This window comes from Heptranchias perlo, chromosome 8 (assembly GCF_035084215.1).
Source record: "Heptranchias perlo isolate sHepPer1 chromosome 8, sHepPer1.hap1, whole genome shotgun sequence".
NCBI lineage: Eukaryota > Metazoa > Chordata > Chondrichthyes > Hexanchiformes > Hexanchidae > Heptranchias > Heptranchias perlo.
Window position 1 is genome coordinate 23,535,674 of NC_090332.1, and position 18,892 is coordinate 23,554,565.

General features: G+C 45.1%; 1 protein-coding gene and 1 long non-coding RNA gene across 3 annotated transcripts in view; one reads left to right on the plus strand and one right to left on the minus strand.

Annotated features, from left to right (window-relative positions):
* Window positions 1-4,642, plus strand: part of LOC137324482 (uncharacterized) — a 20,170-nt gene extending 15,528 nt beyond the window's left edge. For both annotated transcript variants that reach the window (XR_010963625.1, XR_010963626.1), the window contains one exon: window positions 2,739-4,642. This is a non-coding gene — a long non-coding RNA (uncharacterized lncRNA). The remainder of the gene's footprint in view (window positions 1-2,738) is intronic.
* The window catches only part of plekhh2 (pleckstrin homology domain containing, family H (with MyTH4 domain) member 2), a 107,533-nt gene that overhangs the window by 4,851 nt on the left and 83,790 nt on the right, over window positions 1-18,892 (minus strand). The window contains exons 24-27 of the mRNA XM_067988801.1: window positions 5,786-5,883; window positions 2,465-2,606; window positions 799-944; window positions 360-489 (exon numbers count right to left, since the gene is read on the minus strand). Coding sequence (XP_067844902.1) covers window positions 360-489; window positions 799-944; window positions 2,465-2,606; window positions 5,786-5,883 — 516 coding nt within the window. The remainder of the gene's footprint in view (window positions 1-359; window positions 490-798; window positions 945-2,464; window positions 2,607-5,785; window positions 5,884-18,892) is intronic.

Genomic DNA, 18,892 nt, shown 5'->3' on the forward strand with positions numbered 1-18,892 from the left:
TGCCAGTCTGTAGCCACCTACTAGCAGGTTTGTGAGAATGTTCAGTGGGAGTGACTGTATCTTCCCTACTACTCGTTGGGGAAGCATCTTCCTCTGCTCAGTGTTTTCTCACAAATGTACAACTCAAATTGGGAACTTGCAAGTATGAACCCATATCCCATCTCTCCATTAAACTTCATGCTGAGGAATAAATGAAATAACAGAGCTGAATATATTTAAAACCTAGGTTTCAGCTGGTGCTTCAACACTATGGACTGATACAACAGCTTACATTTATATGAAACCTTTAATATAGCAAAATGTCAGAAGAAAGTTCACAGTTGGGGATCAAACCCGGACAAGAGTAAACAAGATCCTACCTTTGTTGCAAACAGTTTTGCTCCAAAAAAAGGCCACTTCCTAGCTACAGTAAAGTAAATGCGAACACAGTCAGCAGCAGCACGTCCTCGCAGAGCCATCCATTTAGTAGAAAGTCGCTGGCGTAGTTGTCTATAAGTAAACACACAATGATACAAAGAAACAGGATGTTCTTCTGCACGTACTTATTCAAAAAATATTTCTGAATATTGCCATTATTTTTATAAGCTCAGATTTGTTTTGAAATGCTACCAGTGAAAAGCTGTTGACTTTATCTAAACACTCAATACAAGTAAAATAATTGCAGAATAAACACAAATATTCTTTCAACAAAAGAAAAAGTTGCATGTTTAAGTAACTGAATATATACTGAATAGAATGGTAAAATGACATAAAACTAGCACCGTCACCGTATTTGTCCTGAATGGACTCCACACTTACTTAAGTTGCTCATCTGAACAGCCTTGTTTATATCTTTTTGGATAAAATTTCTCTATTACTTGCTTCAGAGTCTGGTTTGATTTGGATTGCATTGAGACCTGACCTGCTGGAGTCGAGAATGGTCGTTCAAAGTCTCCGAACTCCACCTAATGGAAAATATACAAATAATAGCTGTCGTGTCACCTTACCCTCAGGCTGTTTAAAATGCATTACAAGTCTAAGTGTCAAACCTCTCAACTGTACCATTTTAATTAGAACATCCTGATACTGAGAAAAGCTGCAGTGGTGTGTAAGATTCACAAAATGGCAAAATCAGTTCCAGCCCCAAGTGCCAATATGAATTACAACCCTTTCAATACATTTCAGGTTGAAAAGTATTGCCATAATGACCAGAAAGATCAAAGGTTTAATCCCTGCTCTGTGCTGAGTTAGTCAGCCTCTGTTGGAGCAGCAATATGAAAGAAAGACTTAAATTTATATAGCGCCTTTCACGTCCTCAAGGCCTCCCAAAGTGTTTACAGCCAATGAAGTACTTTTTTGAAGTGTGGAAACGCAGCAGCTAATTTGCACACAGCAAGCTCCCACCCAAGGTGCTTCCTTGGGTTTCTGCACCCCCAGCCAAGGAATACAACAAAAGTCAATTAGGGTGCCACTTCCAATAGCTGTCCATTAACCCTTGCTGGAAGGATTTTGGGTGTAGATAGGATCAGGCTCAGCATGATGGCTCCCAAAGTCAAATAGCTTCTTGGCACTCGTTCTCTAGGATTACTCAGGAAAATGGCCAATTTGTGAGATTTTGAAGGGTTGCTGATGCCAGATCCCCAACATGTGTCACTGGCTTCAGAACAGGAGGGATTTAGGGGAGAAGCTCAAAGGATCAATTGAAAAGGGATCAAAAAGGCAATGTTTTTGATTATCAATTTTTTCAGGACATTTTTCTGATATACATTCCAAGTTTTTAATTGAAATATAAGGGGTGCTTTTACCTCTCCTGATCAGCAGGAACAGAGCAGGAGAGCAGTTAAAATGCAACGGCTTCATTTCCCACTCCGTTCCTGTCAATCTGCGATTTTAACCCCGTTGGTTTTGACGGCAGATGAGGCTCTGGCCAGACTCCGGCTGTCAGATATCACAGCAACTTCTTAGCAAGTGTGTGTATGTGTATGTGTATATATATATATATATATATATGTATGTGTGTGTGTCGTGTAGTTTATATTCTATCTAAAAATAATATATATAAAAAATGTAATGTTTAAATTGTTTTCCTGTTCTAAAAGTAAGGAGTGTCAGAACTCAAAATTCTACAGGCTGTCTGGCTTACTGTTATTTAGTGTAGACTAGCAGAAAATTCTGTTTTGAAGCTGTGAGAGAGTAAGTTTTGTTGTGGTGCTGTACAATATTCTTGCTACTGTTAATGGTCATCCTTGTTTCTATTGAAATGTTATGTGATTGTAGTGTTATTTTCTGGCCAATATGAAGCCTGATAGGAACATTAAAAAAACCGCTAAATACATAGGAATTTGACTTAATACAGCAGAATTCTCTGCATCTAAACATTTTTCTTATGCATTTATATTAGCCAATGTACATTTTCTCTTTACGCAATTAATATGAGTCAAGTTGTTGAAACTGGAATTAGTCAACAGGTAAATGACGTTCTGACCTGAGCTAGTAGCGCAGCCATTTCTAATGCAAGTTCTTTGTTTACAGGAAAGTGTCCGTTTACAATTTCATCATTTGTTTGGTACATCAACAATAGTTTTTCTCTATCTGTCTCTCCACGAGCTTGTGTAGAGAAATAGAGCCTGTGAATGTGAAAATAATGGAATGAAATATATTCTTGTACTATATGACATTCACTTTTTCTGTCATTCAAAATCTGTGCCAGTTCTGATGAAGGGTCCCACCCAAAACATTAACCTATCTTTCTGTTTCAGCTGCTGACAGACCTGCTGTGCCAGATATCCTTTGAGATGGATTCATTATAACCTTAAAATTACAACCAAAATAGCAAAAATACATATTTCCTAAGAGAAATTATCATATACTATTATACATAAAATAATGTGCAATATCTCATAATGTATGTATCTCTTTAAGCATGCTGAAGAATATTGCACAATCTCAGGGTGTTTATAACTATACACATCCTTTGATGGCTTAGGATTTCATCATAAACCATCAATTTATTTTCATCCTTAAACACATTCAAAACTTTCTGTTATTTTCTGCATATAAACACATAAGGTTTCAAGCTGTTCACTCTAAGGCCTGGGGTATCACTGCAGAAACTGTTTTAGAATGTCTGTATGTGCCTTCTCTGCCTCTCTCCCCTTTATGTTAATCATTGCTTCACAGCAAACTTAATCATCAGCTGTCTCTTTGTATTCCTTCTGTCCCTGATATGTCATTCATCTTTTTTTCATTTGTTTTTTCTAAATGTGCCTATTTCTTGTCACTGGCCCTCTCTGAGACGACAAGCTTCCTTGTTCCTGATTGCAGGTCGCTCCACATTTTTATTTTTCGAGTTTGTTTTTTGACATTCTTTTCTTTTGACTATTGCCTGTCTTTTTGTACTCTTCTCTCTCACTCCTCTGTAGGAAGTGTGCTCTAAAATGCCCAGAGGTGTCCTAAAAATGGTGCTTGCAAAAATCCTGCTGAACTGTGAAAACAGAAAGGGTTAATGCTAAGCACAATGGGTACTCCAAGATAGCACTGTGAGGACAAAAGGAATTTTCAGAGTTAATAACTGGTTCTCTTCAGTGGCTGGAGGGTTATGTTTTGTTGACTAAGAGATGTGCCTAGTGTGACGTAACTCTTATTTTGTACTGTTTTATGCCATTAGTTATGGCCAAAGTGAAAGAAGTCTAATAAATAAATCTGGGAGTGACCTAATTCTCACCTGGATTGTTTTATCAATTTTATTTACAGCCAGACAAGATGAAAGAAGTTTGCAACTAATGAGTAGACTTGGCTTTTCTCAAGTCATTAAAATTTTTCACATTATAAGGACTTATCATATGCCTAAGGTATTGTCCTAAATAAGAGAATCCATGCCATGAGGTGCAGCATTCTGATTGGTCAGTGTATGAACAGGTGGGAAAAAGAGTTTTGGTTTGAGAATCAAAGGTCTGAAAAATGAAGAGGGTGCTTTTGACAGAAAATTTCAGAGAGAAGCTGACCAGAGAAGATGGATAGAAAGCTTTTGGAGGGGGGGTTACAGGAGTTCACAGAAGTTTAAGAACTCCACTAGCCAGGGATAGGCAAATAATTCAGTGTATCACTTGTAGGTAAGAGTTAAGTTCCTGAACAGAAGCAAGGTTAGTGCTAACAAGAGAAGACAGACGCTGGAAGAAGGCTTAACTACTATGACAGAAGGAGATTCATCAAGCTGATGACTTGAGGCAGACCCAAGAATCTCAGAGGAAGGCAAGACCACTAACCTTACTGTACTGATTTGGAAGGATGAGGTTGTATAAGATCCAGGAATCTCTGCTAAAACTGAGTTTATCAGCAGGAATAAATAATTAAACTTTTAACATAGCCAATAGACTGGCTATTCAATGCTGTTAACTTGTTAGTTACACATGGAAGCTTATCCAAACCAACCTTGCTGACTATGTCAATCATGAAGACTGAGTATAATATCAACTTGTAATAAGTATAGCCCAGTTGATGCTGAGTTACTGTGATACACTTTACTGCCTGTGCAACCTCCAATATTAATTCCATCCATTAATAATGTCTACCGTAGTATCTTGAGTACTCGTACTGTTATTATTATGTTGCTAATTGTATTCTCGTAAGTTTGTTAATAAAGAAATGTTAGTTTGTGATTTCATGATCTGACTTTCTCTGATTATTTTGGCAAGAAGAGGTTAACTCATTCATTCAGTAGCTTATAAGTATAGTATCTAAGTAGACGATTGGTAATATAAGTGTTAATATAATTTGGACTGGTTGATGTAAAAGGGTCTGGTACTTCCCTTGACATGGATGGTGAATTGCTGCAGATTCTTGGACGAGGAGTTAAGGTGTAGGGGTTAAGGATTCACCAGGAGTCCTTAGATTAATATTCCTTACAAAGTTTATGGGTTTCCTGATGGAAGTGTTTTTACACCTTCACCTTGACAACATGGAGATGCCCAGTTTCAACAACAGCCTACAAAAAGAGCTGATACTCTGAAGTCCTGATGGACCGAATATTCAACATATTGAAAAGAAAGTAAAGACTTGCATTTATATAGCACCTTTCACAACCTCAGGAGTCCCAAAGCACTTCACAGCCAATTAAGTACTTTTGAAGTGTAGTCACTGTTGTAATGTAGGACACGCGGCAGCTAATTTGCACGCAGCAAGGTCCCACAAACAGCAATGTGATAATGACCAGGTAATCTGTTTTAGTGATGTTGGTTGAGGGATAAATATTGATCAGGACACCGGGAAGAACTCCCCTGCTCTTCTTCAAAATAGTGCCATGGGATCTTTTATGTCTACCTGAGAGGGCAGACGGGGCCTCCATTTAATGTCCCATCCGAAAAATGTCACTGGGACTTCCTGAGGTCGTGAAAGGTGCTACATAAATTTAATTTCTTTCCTTTCTTTATTTACATGAGGTAGGTGTTTAATTGAAGGTCTCACAAAGTGTATACACGAGCAATCATAGGCGGGAACAACCAGATTTGGGATTACAGGCAACGTACTGAGTGGGAAGTCAACAAGCTCATAAACTACCGAGTTAGCAACTCTTGCTCATTCAGTTCCCTCAAGCAGAATTGTTTCTGTTGGTTAGAAAATTATACCTTTTTTGGTGACAACATTAAAAATTAATGGTACAAGTCAATTACCACAAACTTCCCAATCTGACACTTGAGTAATAAAAAGGATAATTGATTCTATTGTAGAACTTTTGCAGGGAAGATGGCGTAGCTGAGAAAGGTAAAATAAACATTTTAGTGCTAACTCTATCTGCTTCGATCATTACCTGTTCTTATAAGTGAGCCGGACAGTTCTAGTTCCTTCAAATTTGCTAGGATGTTGTTCTTTGGAGGCCTGCTCCCATTTGCAAATTATGTCGCAAATCTGAATAAAGAAATGAAGATCACTGAAATTATTTTCTACCAAGTTACTAAAACTAAGTAACAACGTAACACTAAGTAACATTAAACTAATATTGCATAAGGCAAGACATGATACAGATGAATCTGAACAAACCAAGAATGTAAATAGCAAATAAAAACAGAAAATGCTGGAAACACTCAGCACTTCAGGCAGCATTTGTGGAGCGAGAAATAGAGTTAACGTTTCAGGTCGATGACCTTTCATCAAAATGTGTTGCACAAAAGGACTCCAATTGCTAAATTTACAACAGTTTAAAAGTAAAGTTGTGGAAACTTCCTTGAACTTCTGGATTGAAAAGTAATCTATTTTAAAATTGCAACTTATAATCATAATCATCAACTCAGCTGCTGTATTCCACTATTATTTACACAAGCAAATTAATTTTAATAGCAAGTTAATAATTAAATTGTATTAATAAGTATATCACTTTACAAAATCCACCATTTTCTGGAGTAATCAGACATATAAATAGATAAAGAGGAGGTACTTAAAAGATTGGCAGTACTCAAAGTAGAAAAGTCATCCGGTCCAGATAGAATGCATCCTAGGTTACTGAGGGAAGCAAGGGTAGAAATTGCAGAGGCTCTGGCCACAATCTTCCAATCCTTGTTAGATATAGGGAGGGGTGCCAGAGGACTGGAGGGTTGTAAATGTTACACCCACGTTGAAAAAAAGGGATGCAAGGAATCTTACAACACCAGGTTATAGTCCAACAGTTTTATTTGAAAATCACAAATAAAACTGTTGGACTATAACCTGGTGTTGTAAGATTCCTTACATTTGTCAACCCCAGTCCATCACCGGCATCTCCACATCATGAAAAAAAGGGAGAGGAGTAAACCCGTACTTCCAGGTTTCCCATTCTTAAATCCTTCCGCACCCCCGCCCTCTTCACAGCCTCGAGTAAATATCGGGACCAATGTGTCTAAAAACGTATATAAGATGAGAACATTTTCGTATTGATTATAACATTCTTGAAGCAATGCTGGATAACCAATATCAAGGATCTTCGAACGTGCACTTGGAGGCCTTGTATGGGGATAAACTTTGCCAGGTTGTATTCATCTTATTAGTATGTTTAATTATACGCTTGTATTTTAACATCTTTGTTACTTATTATAGCTTCTTATTAATAAAGCTATTATACTTTGGAAAAAAAAACACCTTGCAGCCTTTTTGATTAAAGGCTAAACCCATAAAATAGATAAACTCACACATATACACTTGTGTAGTGTGAAATCTGTGATAATTATTAAATATAAAGAAAGACTAAATATGTTTTATCCACCATAATTATAACAAATTGCCAACGTAATGTTGCACTTTAGTCAATACTAGTTGTTGCATATTTTGTGAAATTGTGAGTATATTCAATAAATTAATACATACTTGCTGCACTGGTGAAGCGCATGTTTCTTTGACATACAAAGAGCCCCTTCTATGGCTGAGTGCCAGTTTCCAATAAAATGGATAGGGCATATTCTAGAATGCAGTGCATTCTAGGTAGGGACATCTGCTATTAGGGCCCAGAATTGCGGATCGGATCGGGCCGTGGAGAATAACGCAGGGAATTGATAAATTGAATTAATTATTACTATAAGTTCCCTGGCTGCAGTTCGGGCCCATCTCTGACCCATGAGAAGTGAAATTGCATTGGCGCAAACTACGGATCGAAGAACTTTTCTTCCGGGTTGCCAGCAGCGGGGCCTGGGAGACCAAACCTCCATTCCAGGAGACTCTCGAACAATCCGGGATGGTTGGCAAACCTAGTCCCTCCACCACCCACCTGCCCAAGCCAGAGGTCTTAATAGCTGTTGGTGCTTCTTCAATGGATGTTCAGACTGCTGCCAGAGAGGTCTGGGATTCCTGATTGGAATGAGTTATCTCTGCTAGCTTGGAACAGGCTTGGGAATCAGAGAGAATCATGAGGCAGGGCTTCACTGATCTCATTCGTGCCACCATGACTGCCTTTATGCTGATGATGTGGAGATGCCGGTGATGGACTGGGGTTGACAATTGTAAACAATTTTACAACACCAAGTTATAGTCCAGCAATTTTATTTTAAATTCACAAGCTTTCGGAGACTTCCTCCTTCCTGAGGAAGGAGGAAGTCTCCGAAAGCTTGTGAATTTAAAATAAAATTGCTGGACTATAACTTGGTGTTGTAAAATTGTTTACAATTGCCTTTATGCTGATCAGTGGTCATAGTGAGGCAGAGCTCAGCAGCAGCTGGAATAGGCACATCTGATGGTGCTATCTGTCAGGATGCCAATTCATCCAGATCCTCCAAGTCAGCACCCTCTATCCCTGTAGATATGGCGGAAAGCCCACGGGGCCTGGCTGCTCATGCAGTAGCAGAAGTGGTGCAGCCTGCAGTAGGTCCATCTCAGGACTCACATGCCGGGAAAAGTGAGCCACTTCAACCCTAAGAGGTTCCTATGCATAGACAGCAGTCAGCCATCTTATGTACTTCAGGTAGCACCTAAATGAAGCATAAAGCTGGGGTTACGAGTTGCACACGGGTACGGTAGCATAGTGGTTATGTTACTGGGCACACGGGGCTAGTAATCCAGAGGCCTGGACTAAAATCCAGAGTCATGAGTTCAAATCCCGCCACGGCAGCTGGCGAATTTAAATTCAATTAATTAATTAAATTCAATTAATTAAATAAAAATCTGGAATTAAAATACTAGTATCAGTGATGATGGCCATGAAACTACCGGATTGTCGTAAAAACCCATCTGGTTCACTAATGTCCTTTAGGGAAGGAAACCTGCCGTCCTTACCCGGTCTGGCCTATATGTGACTCCAGACCCACTGCAATGTGGTTGATTCTTAATTGCCCTCTGAAATGGCCTAGCAAGCCACTCAGTTGTAAAATCTCGCTACGAAAAGTCATAATAAGAATAAAACCGGACGGACCACCCGGCATCGGACCACTAGGCACCGGACACGACAACGGCAAAACACCAAGCCCAGTCGACCCTGCAAGGTCCTCCTTACTAACATCTGGGGACTTGTGCCAAAATTGGGAGAGCTGTCCCACAGACTAGTCAAGCAACAGCCTGACATAGCCATACTTACAGAATCATATCTTTCAGCCAACGTCCCAGACTCTTCCATCACCATCCCTGGGTATGTCCTGTCCCACCGGCAGGACAGACCCACCAGAAGTGGCGGTACAGTGATATACAGTCAGGAGGGAATGGCCCTGGGAGTCCTCAACATTGACTCCGGACCCCATGAAATCTCATGGCATCAGGTCAAACATGGGCAAGGAAACCTCCTGCTGATTACCACCTACCGTCCTCCCTCAGCTGATGAATCAGTCCTCCTCCATGTTGAGCACCACTTGGAGGAAGCACTGAGGGTAGCAAGGGCACAAAATGTACTCTGGGTGGGGGACTTCAATGTCCATCACCAAGAGTGGCTCGGTAGCACCACTACTGACCGAGCTGGCCGAGTCCTGAAGGACATAGCTGCTAGACTGGGCCTGCGGCAGGTGGTGAGCGAACCAACACGAGGGAAAAACTTACTTGACCTTGTCCTCACCAATCTCCCTGTCGCAAATGCGTCTGTCCATGACAGTATTGGTAGGAGCGACCACCGCACAGTCCTCGTGGAGATGTAGTCCCGTCTTCGCACTGAGGACACCATCCAACGTGTTGTGTGGCACTACCACCGTGCTAAATGGGATAGATTCAGAACGGATCTAGCAGCTCAAAATTGGGCATCCATGAGGCGCTGTGGGCCATCAGCAGCAGCAGAATTGTATTCCAGCACAATCTGTAACCTCATGGCCCGGCATATTCCTCACTCTACCATTACTAACAAGCCAGGGGATCAACCCTGGTTCAATGAGGAGTGTAGAAGAGCATGCCAGGAGCAGCACCAGGCGTACCTAAAAATGAGGTACCAACCTGGTGAAGCTACAACTCAGGACTACATACATGCTAAACAGCGGAAGCAACATGCTATAAACAGAGCTAAGCGATTCCACAACCAACGGATCAGATCAAAGCTCTGCAGTCCTGCCACATCCAGTCGTGAATGGTGGTGGACAATTAAACAACTAACGGGAGGAGGAGGCTCTGCAAACATCCCCATCCTCAATGATGGCAGAGTCCAGCACGTGAGTGCAAAAGACAAGGCTGAAGTGTTTGCAACCATCTTCAACCAGAAGTGCCGAGTGGATGATCCATCTCGGCCTCCTCCCGATATCCCCACCATCACAGAAGCCAGTCTTCAGCCAATTCGATTCACTCCACGTGATATCAAGAAACGGCTGAGTGCACTGGATACATCAAAGGCTATGGGGCCCGACAGCATCCCGGCTGTAGTGCTGAAGACTTGTGCTCCAGAACTAGCTGCATCTCTAGCCAAACAATTCCAGTACAGCTACAACACTGGCAACTACCCGACAATGTGGAAAATTGCCCAGGAATGTCCTGTCCACAAAAAACAGGACAAATCCAATCCGGCCAATTACCACCCCATCAGCAAAGTGATGGAAGGTGTCATCGACAGTGCTAGCAAGAGGCACTTATTCACCAATAACCTGCTCATCGATGCTCAGTTTGGGTTCCGCCAGGACCACTCGGCTCCAGACCTCATTACAGCCTTGGTCCAAACATGGACAAAAGAGCTGAATTGAGAGGTGAGGTGAGAGTGACTGCCCTCGACATCAAGGCAGCATTTGACCGAGTGTGGCACCAAGGAGCCCTAGTAAAATTGAAGTCAATGGGAATCAGGGGGAAAACTCTCCAGTGGCTGGAGTCATACCGAGCACAAAGGAAGATGGTAGTGGTTGTTGGAGGCCAATCATCTCAGCCCCAGGGCATTGCTGCAGGAGTTCCTCAGGGCAGTGTCCTAGGCCCAACCATCTTCAGCTGCTTCATCAATGACCTTCCCTCCATCATAAAGTCAGAAATGGGGATGTTCGCTGGTGACTGCACAGTGTTCAGTTCCATTCGCAACCCCTCAGATAATGAAGCAGTCCGAGCCCGCATGCAGCAAGACCTGGACAACATCCAGGCTTGGGCTCATAAGTGGCAAGTAACATTCGCGCCAGATAAGTGCCAGGCAATGAGAGGAGCTGAGAGGAGCCGAGCCGAGCGGAGGGAGCGTCCGATAAAAGGCGGGATTTCAGAGCGCTGAGAACAGCTGAGAGGAGCCGAGCCGAGCGGAGGGAGCGTCCGATAAAAGGCGGGATTTCAGAGCGCTGAGAACAGCTGAGAGGAGCCGAGCCGAGCGGAGGGAGCGTCCGATAAAAGGCGGGATTTCAGAGCGCTGAGAACAGCTGAGAGGAGCCGAGCCGAGCGGAGGGAGCGTCCGATAAAAGGCGGGATTTCAGAGCGCTGAGAACAGCTGAGAGGAGCCGAGCCGAGCGGAGGGAGCGTCCGATAAAAGGCGGGATTTCAGAGCGCTGAGAACAGCTGAGAGGAGCCGAGCCCAGCGGAGGGAGCGTCCGATAAAAGGCGGGATTTCAGAGCGCTGAGAACAGCTGAGAGGAGCCGAGCGGAGCGGAGGGAGCGTCCGATAAAAGGCGGGATTTCAGAGCGCTGAGAGGAGCTGAGAGGAGCCGAGCCGAGCGGAGGGAGCGTCCGATAAAAGGCGGGATTTCAGAGCGCTGAGAGGAGCTGAGAGGAGCCGAGCCGAGCGGAGGGAGCGTCCGATAAAAGGCGGGATTTCAGAGCGCTGAGAACAGCTGAGCGGAGCCGAGCCGAGCGGAGGGAGCGTCCGATAAAAGGCGGGATTTCAGAGCGCTGAGAACAGCTGAGAGGAGCCGAGCCGAGCGGAGGGAGCGTCCGATAAAAGGCGGGATTTCAGAGCGCTGAGAACAGCTGAGAGGAGCCGAGCCGAGCGGAGGGAGCGTCCGATAAAAGGCGGGATTTCAGAGCGCTGAGAACAGCTGAGAGGAGCCGAGCCGAGCGGAGGGAGCGTCCGATAAAAGGCGGGATTTCAGAGCGCTGAGAACAGCTGAGAGGAGCCGAGCCGAGCGGAGGGAGCGTCCGATAAAAGGCGGGATTTCAGAGCGCTGAGAACAGCTGAGAGGAGCCGAGCCGAGCGGAGGGAGCGTCCGATAAAAGGCGGGATTTCAGAGCGCTGAGAACAGCTGAGAGGAGCCGAGCCGAGCGGAGGGAGCGTCCGATAAAAGGCGGGATTTCAGAGCGCTGAGAACAGCTGAGAGGAGCCGAGCCGAGCGGAGGGAGCGTCCGATAAAAGGCGGGATTTCAGAGCGCTGAGAACAGCTGAGAGGAGCCGAGCCGAGCGGAGGGAGCGTCCGATAAAAGGCGGGATTTCAGAGCGCTGAGAACAGCTGAGAGGAGCCGAGCCGAGCGGAGGGAGCGTCCGATAAAAGGCGGGATTTCAGAGCGCTGAGAACAGCTGAGAGGAGCCGAGCCCAGCGGAGGGAGCGTCCGATAAAAGGCGGGATTTCAGAGCGCTGAGAACAGCTGAGAGGAGCCGAGCCGAGCGGAGGGAGCGTCCGATAAAAGGCGGGATTTCAGAGCGCTGAGAGGAGCTGAGAGGAGCCGAGCCGAGCGGAGGGAGCGTCCGATAAAAGGCGGGATTTCAGAGCGCTGAGAGGAGCCGAGCCGAGCGGAGGGAGCGTCCGATAAAAGGCGGGATTTCAGAGCGCTGAGAACAGCTGAGCGGAGCCGAGCCGAGCGGAGGGAGCGTCCGATAAAAGGCGGGATTTCAGAGCGCTGAGAACAGCTGAGAGGAGCCGAGCCGAGCGGAGGGAGCGTCCGATAAAAGGCGGGATTTCAGAGCGCTGAGAACAGCTGAGAGGAGCCGAGCCGAGCGGAGGGAGCGTCCGATAAAAGGCGGGATTTCAGAGCGCTGAGAGGAGCCGAGCCGAGCCGAGCCGAGCGGAGGGAGCGTCCGATAAAAGGCGGGATTTCAGAGCGCTGAGAACAGCTGAGAGGAGCCGAGCCGAGCGGAGGGAGCGTCCGATAAAAGGCGGGATTTCAGAGCGCTGAGAGGAGCCGAGCCGAGCCGAGCTGCGACCGAGTTCGAAGTGACGTCAGGAATCAGATCGGGACGCGACACAGGGGAGGCACCTGATTGGTGAGTAGGTTCAGGTGAGTATTTCTACTTATCTACAGTAACTAAAGTAAAAGGAAAGGGAAGGTCTGCAGGTCTTATAGGAAGTAGCGTTTATTTTTTAGTGAATCAAGGTCCCTAGTGTAGTTAACATTCTCTAAATTGAGAACAATTTAAAGGAGTAAACTCCTTAAAGGGAGTGGTAAGTAGTTTTTCTTTCCTTTTTTTTTCTCTTGACACTGTAGTTGTTCTTAAGCTAATTTAAGGGTTAAGTCATGGCAGGAGATCCCAGCGCCGTGTCATGTTCCTCTTGTGGGATGTGGGAATTCAGGGCTCCTTCCTATATCCCTGATTCCTTCACCTGCGGGAAGTGTGTCCAGCTGCAGCTATTGTTTGACCGCTTGACGGCTCTGGAGCTGCGGATGGACTCACTTTGGAGCATCCGCGATGCTGAGAAAGTCGTGGATAGCACGTTCAGTGAGTTGGTCACACCGCAGATAAAAATTACTGAGGGAGATAGTGAATGGGTGACCAACGGACAGAGGAAGAGTAGGAAGGCAGTGCAGGGGTCCCCTGCGGTCATCTCCCTCCAAAACAGGTATACCGTTTTGGATACTGTTGGCGGAGATGGCTCACCAGGGGAAGGTGGCAGTGGCCAGGTTCATGGCACCGTGGCTGGCTCTGCTGCACAGGAGGGCAGGAAAAAGAGTGGCAGAGCTATAGTGATAGGGGACTCGATTGTAAGGGGAATAGACAGGCGTTTCTGCGGACGCAACCGAGACTCCAGGATGGTATGTTGCCTCCCTGGTGCAAGGGTCAAGGATGTCTCGGAGCGGCTGCAGGACATTCTGGAGGGGGAGGGTGAACAGCCAGTTGTCGTGGTGCATATAGGCACCAACGATATAGGTAAAAAACAGGATGAGGTCCTACAAGCTGAATTTAGGGAGTTAGGAGTTAAACTAAAGAGTAGGACCTCAAAGGTAGTAATCTCAGGATTGCTACCAGTGCCACGGGCAAGTCAGAGTAGGAATGACAGGATAGCTAAGATGAATACGTGGCTTGAGAGATGGTGCAAGAGGGAGGGATTCAAATTCCTGGGCCATTGGAACCGGTTCTGGGGGAGGTGGGACCAGTACAAATTGGACGGTCTGCATCTGGGCAGGACTGGAACCAATGTCCTAGGGGGAGTGTTTGCCAGTGCTGTTGGGGAGGGTTTAAACTAATGTGGCAGGGGGATGGGAACCGATGCAGGAAGTCAGTGGGAAATAAAATGGTGACAGAAACAAAAGGCAGTAAGGGAGAGTGTACAGAACATGACCGGACAGATGGTCTGAGAAAGCAGGGCAAAGACCAAGGGAAGTCTAGATTAAACTGCATTTATTTCAATGCAAGAAGTCTGATGGGCAAGGCAGATGAACTCAGGGCATGGATGGGTACATGGGACTGGGATGTTATAGCTATTACTGAAACATGGCTAAGGGAGGGGCAGGACTGGCAGCTCAATGTTCCAGGGTACAGATGCTATAGGAAAGATAGAGCAGGAGGTAAGAGAGGAGGGGGAGTTGCGTTCTTGATTAGGGAGAACATCACGGCAGTAGTGAGAGGGGATATATCCGAGGGTTCGCCCACTGAGTCCATATGGGTAGAACTGAAAAATAAGAAGGGAGAGATCACTTTGATAGGATTGTACTACAGACCCCCAAATAGTCAACGGGAAATTGAGGAGCAAATATGTAAGGAGATTACAGACAGCTGCAAGAAAAATAGGGTGGTAATAGTAGGGGACTTTAACTTTCCCAACATTGACTGGGACAGCCATAGCATTAGGGGCTTGGATGGAGAGAAATTTGTTGAGTGTATTCAGGAGGAATTTCTCATTCAGTATGTGGATGGCCCGACTAGAGAGGGGGCAAAACTTGACCTCCTCTTGGGAAATAAGGAAGGGCAGGTGACAGAAGTGTTAGTGAGGGATCACTTTGGGACCAGTGATCATAATTCCATTAGTTTTAAGATAGCTATGGAGAAGGATAGGTCTGGCCCAAAAGTTAAAATTCTAAATTGGGGAAAGGCCAATTTTGATGGTATTAGACAGGAACTTTCAGAAGTTGATTGGGAGAGTCTGTTGGCAGGCAAAGGGACGTCTGGTAAGTGGGAGGCTTTCAAAAGTGTGTTAACCAGGGTTCAGTGTAAGCACATTCCTTATAAAGTGAAGGGCAAGGCTGGTAGAAGTAGGGAACCTTGGATGACTCGGGAGATTGAGGCACTAGTCAAAAATAAGAAGGAGGCATATGACATGCATAGGCAGCTGGGATCAAGTGGATCCCTTGAAGAGTATAGAGATTGCCGGAGTAGAGTTAAGAGAGAAATCAGGAGGGCAAAAAGGGGATATGAGATTGCTTTGGCAGATCAGGCAAAGGTGAATCCAAAGAGCTTCTACAAATACATAAAGGGCAAAAGGGTAACAAGGGAGAGAGTAGGGCCTCTTAAGGATCAACAAGGTCATCTATGTGCGGAACCACAAGAGATGGGTGAGATCCTGAATGAATATTTCACATCGGTATTTACGGTTGAGAAAGGCATGGATGTTAGGGAACTTGGGGAAATAAATAGTGATGTCTTGAGGAGTGTACATATTACAGAGAGGGAGGTGCTGGAAGTCTTAACGCGCATCAAGGTAGATAAATCTCCGGGACCTGATGAAATGTATCCCAGGACGTTATGGGAGGTTAGGGAGGAAATTGCGGGTCCCCTAGCAGAGATATTTGAATCATCCACCGCTACAGGTGAGGTGCCTGAAGATTGGAGGGTAGCAAATGTTGTGCCTTTGTTTAAGAAGGGCGGCAGGGAAAAGCCTGGGAACTACAGACCAGTGAGCCTGACATCTGTAGTGGGTAAGTTGTTAGAGGGTATTCTGAGGGACAGAATCTACAGGCATTTGGAGAGGCAGGGACTAATTAGGAACAGTCAGCATGGTTTTGTGAGAGGAAAATCATGTCTCACGAATTTGATTGAGTTTTTTGAAGGGGTAACCAAGAAGATAGATGAGGGCTGTGCAGTAGACGTGGTCTACATGGACTTCAGCAAAGCATTTGACAAGGTACCGCATGGTAGGTTGTTACATAAGGTTAAATCTCATGGGATCCAAGGTGAGGTAGCCAATTGGATACAAAATTGGCTTGACGACAGAAGACAGAGGGTGGTTGTCGAGGGTTGTTTTTCAAACTGGATGCCTGTGTCCAGCGGTGTGCCTCAGGGATCGGTGCTGGGTCCGCTGTTATTTGTTATTTATATTAATGATTTGGATGAGAATTTAGGAGGCATGGTTAGTAAGTTTGCAGATGACACCAAGATTGGTGGCATTGTGGACAGTGAAGAAGGTTATCTAGGATTGCAACGGGATCTTGATAAATTGGGCCAGTGGGCCGATGAATGGCAGATGGAGTTTAATTTAGATAAATGTGAGGTGATGCATTTTGGTAGATCGAATCGGGCCAGGACCTACTCCGTTAATGGTAGGGCGTTGGGGAGAGTTATAGAACAAAGAGATCTAGGAGTACAGATTCATAGCTCCTTGAAAGTGGAGTCACAGGTGGATAGGGTGGTGAAGAAGGCATTCAGCATGCTTGGTTTCATTGGTCAGAACATTGAATGCAGGAGTTGGGATGTCTTGTTGAAGTTGTACAGGGCATTGGTGAGGCCACACTTGGAGTACTGTGTACAGTTCTGGTCACCCTATTATAGAAAGGATATTATTAAACTAGAAAGAGTGCAGAAAAGATTTACTAGGATGCTACCGGGACTTGATGGTTTGACTTACAGGGAGAGGTTAGACAGACTGGGACTTTTTTCCCTGGAGAGTAGGAGGTTAAGGGGTGATCTTATAGAAGTCTATAAAATAATGAGGGGCATAGATAAGGTCGATAGTCAAAATCTTTTCCCAAAGGTAGGGGAGTCTATAACGAGGGGACATAGATTTAAGGTGAGAGGGGAGAGATACAAAAGGATCCAGAGGGGCAATTTTTTCACTCAAAGGGTGGTGAGTGTCTGGAACGAGCTGCCAGAGGCAGTAGTAGAGGCGGGTACAATTTTGTCTTTTAAAAAGCATTTGGACAGTTACATGGGGAAGATGGGTATCGAGGGATATGGGCCAAGTGCAGGCAATTGGGACTAGCTTAGTGGTATAAACTGGGCGACATGGACATGTTGGGCCGAAGGGCCTGTTTCCATGTTGTAACTTCTATGATTCTATGATTCTATCTCCAACAAGAGAGAGTCTAACCACCTCCCCTTGACATTCAACGGCATTATCATCGCCGAATCCCCCACCATCAACATCCTGGGGGTCACCATTGACCAGAAACTGAACTGGACCAGCCATATAAATACTGTGGCTACGAGAGCAGGTCAGAGGCTGGGTGTTCTGCGGCGAGTGACTCACCTCCTGACTCCCCAAAGCCTTTCCACAATCTACAAGGCACAAGTCAGGAGTGTGATGGAATACTCTCCACTTGCCTGGATGAGTGCAGCTCCAACAACACTCAAGAAGCTCGACACCATCCAAGATAAAGCAGGCCGCTTGATTGGCACCCCATCCACCACCCTAAACATTCACTCCCTTCACCACCGGCGCACTGTGGCTGCAGTGTGTACCATCCACAGGATGCACTGCAGCAACTCGCCAAGGCTTCTTCGACAGCACCTCCCAAACCCGCGACCTCTACCACCTAGAAGGACAAGAGCAGCAGGCACATGGGAACAACACCACCTGCACGTTCCCCTCCAAGTCACACACCATCCCGACTTGGAAATATATCGCCGTTCCTTCATCGTCGCTGGGTCAAAATCCTGGAACTCCCTTCCTAACAGCACTGTGGGAGAACCGTCACCACACGGACTGCAGCAGTTCAAGAAGGCGGCTCACCACCACCTTCTCGAGGGCAATTTGGGATGGGCAATAAATGCTGGCCCCGCCAGCGACGCCCACATCCCGTGAACGAATAAATAAAAACACATCATACACAGTTATCAAGAGGAAGTACTGCAGAAGTCAACGCTGGGAACTCACAAATACAGTATGGCTTGACATTAAAAATCTGGTTGCACTAAAGCTTTGTGCAGAGAGTGTCTTGCAAAGTTCTGCATACATGATTCTTCAGGTAGGACTGTGGTACTTGTGAGTTGCTTACAAGTTTTAGGCACTTTAGGCAAAGGCATATTTGTGGAAGATGTGTAAAAATGCAGACAGGACTGTTACTGCAGTGGCTATATTTGCAAGTTAAAAAAGGTGTCCATGATGATACCTCTTTGCACATCAAAGTTGTGCAGTATGCAGCACACAACAAGAATCCCTGAAAACTTAGCCAGGCCGTATTGCAGGATGCCCTCTGACTTATCCAGGCACCCAACATGCTACTTCAGCATTCCATTGGTGTGTTTGATGCTTACTTGGGTGGATGCATGCAACCCATTATACAGGTGTTGAACTGTTGTACTGGGAGCAGAAATGATGACTCCAAAAGATAGCCAATGACCATCCAGAAGCTAGAGAAAAGCAAGAAATGATCTCCTGTATAAAGGGGAGGAACTATGAGGAAGCGTTGAAGAAGTTTACAGTCTACAGTCTAGAGAGAAGGTAGTTAGGGGGCAACTTCATCAAGACATAAAGTATTATTAAATGACATAGACAAGGTGAACCCAGAATATTGCTTGTTAACTCAGTCCAGTAGAACAAGAGAACATCAATTTAAACTAATGAACTGTAAATTTTAAAACAAATCTTAGAAAAAAACTTTTTTTAGAAAGAAAAGAAAGACTCGCATTTATATAGCACCTTTCACTACCTCAGGACGTCCCAAAGCACTTTACAGCCAATGAAGTACAATGTTAATGTTTAAATGAGCTACCAATTAAGGTAGTGGAATC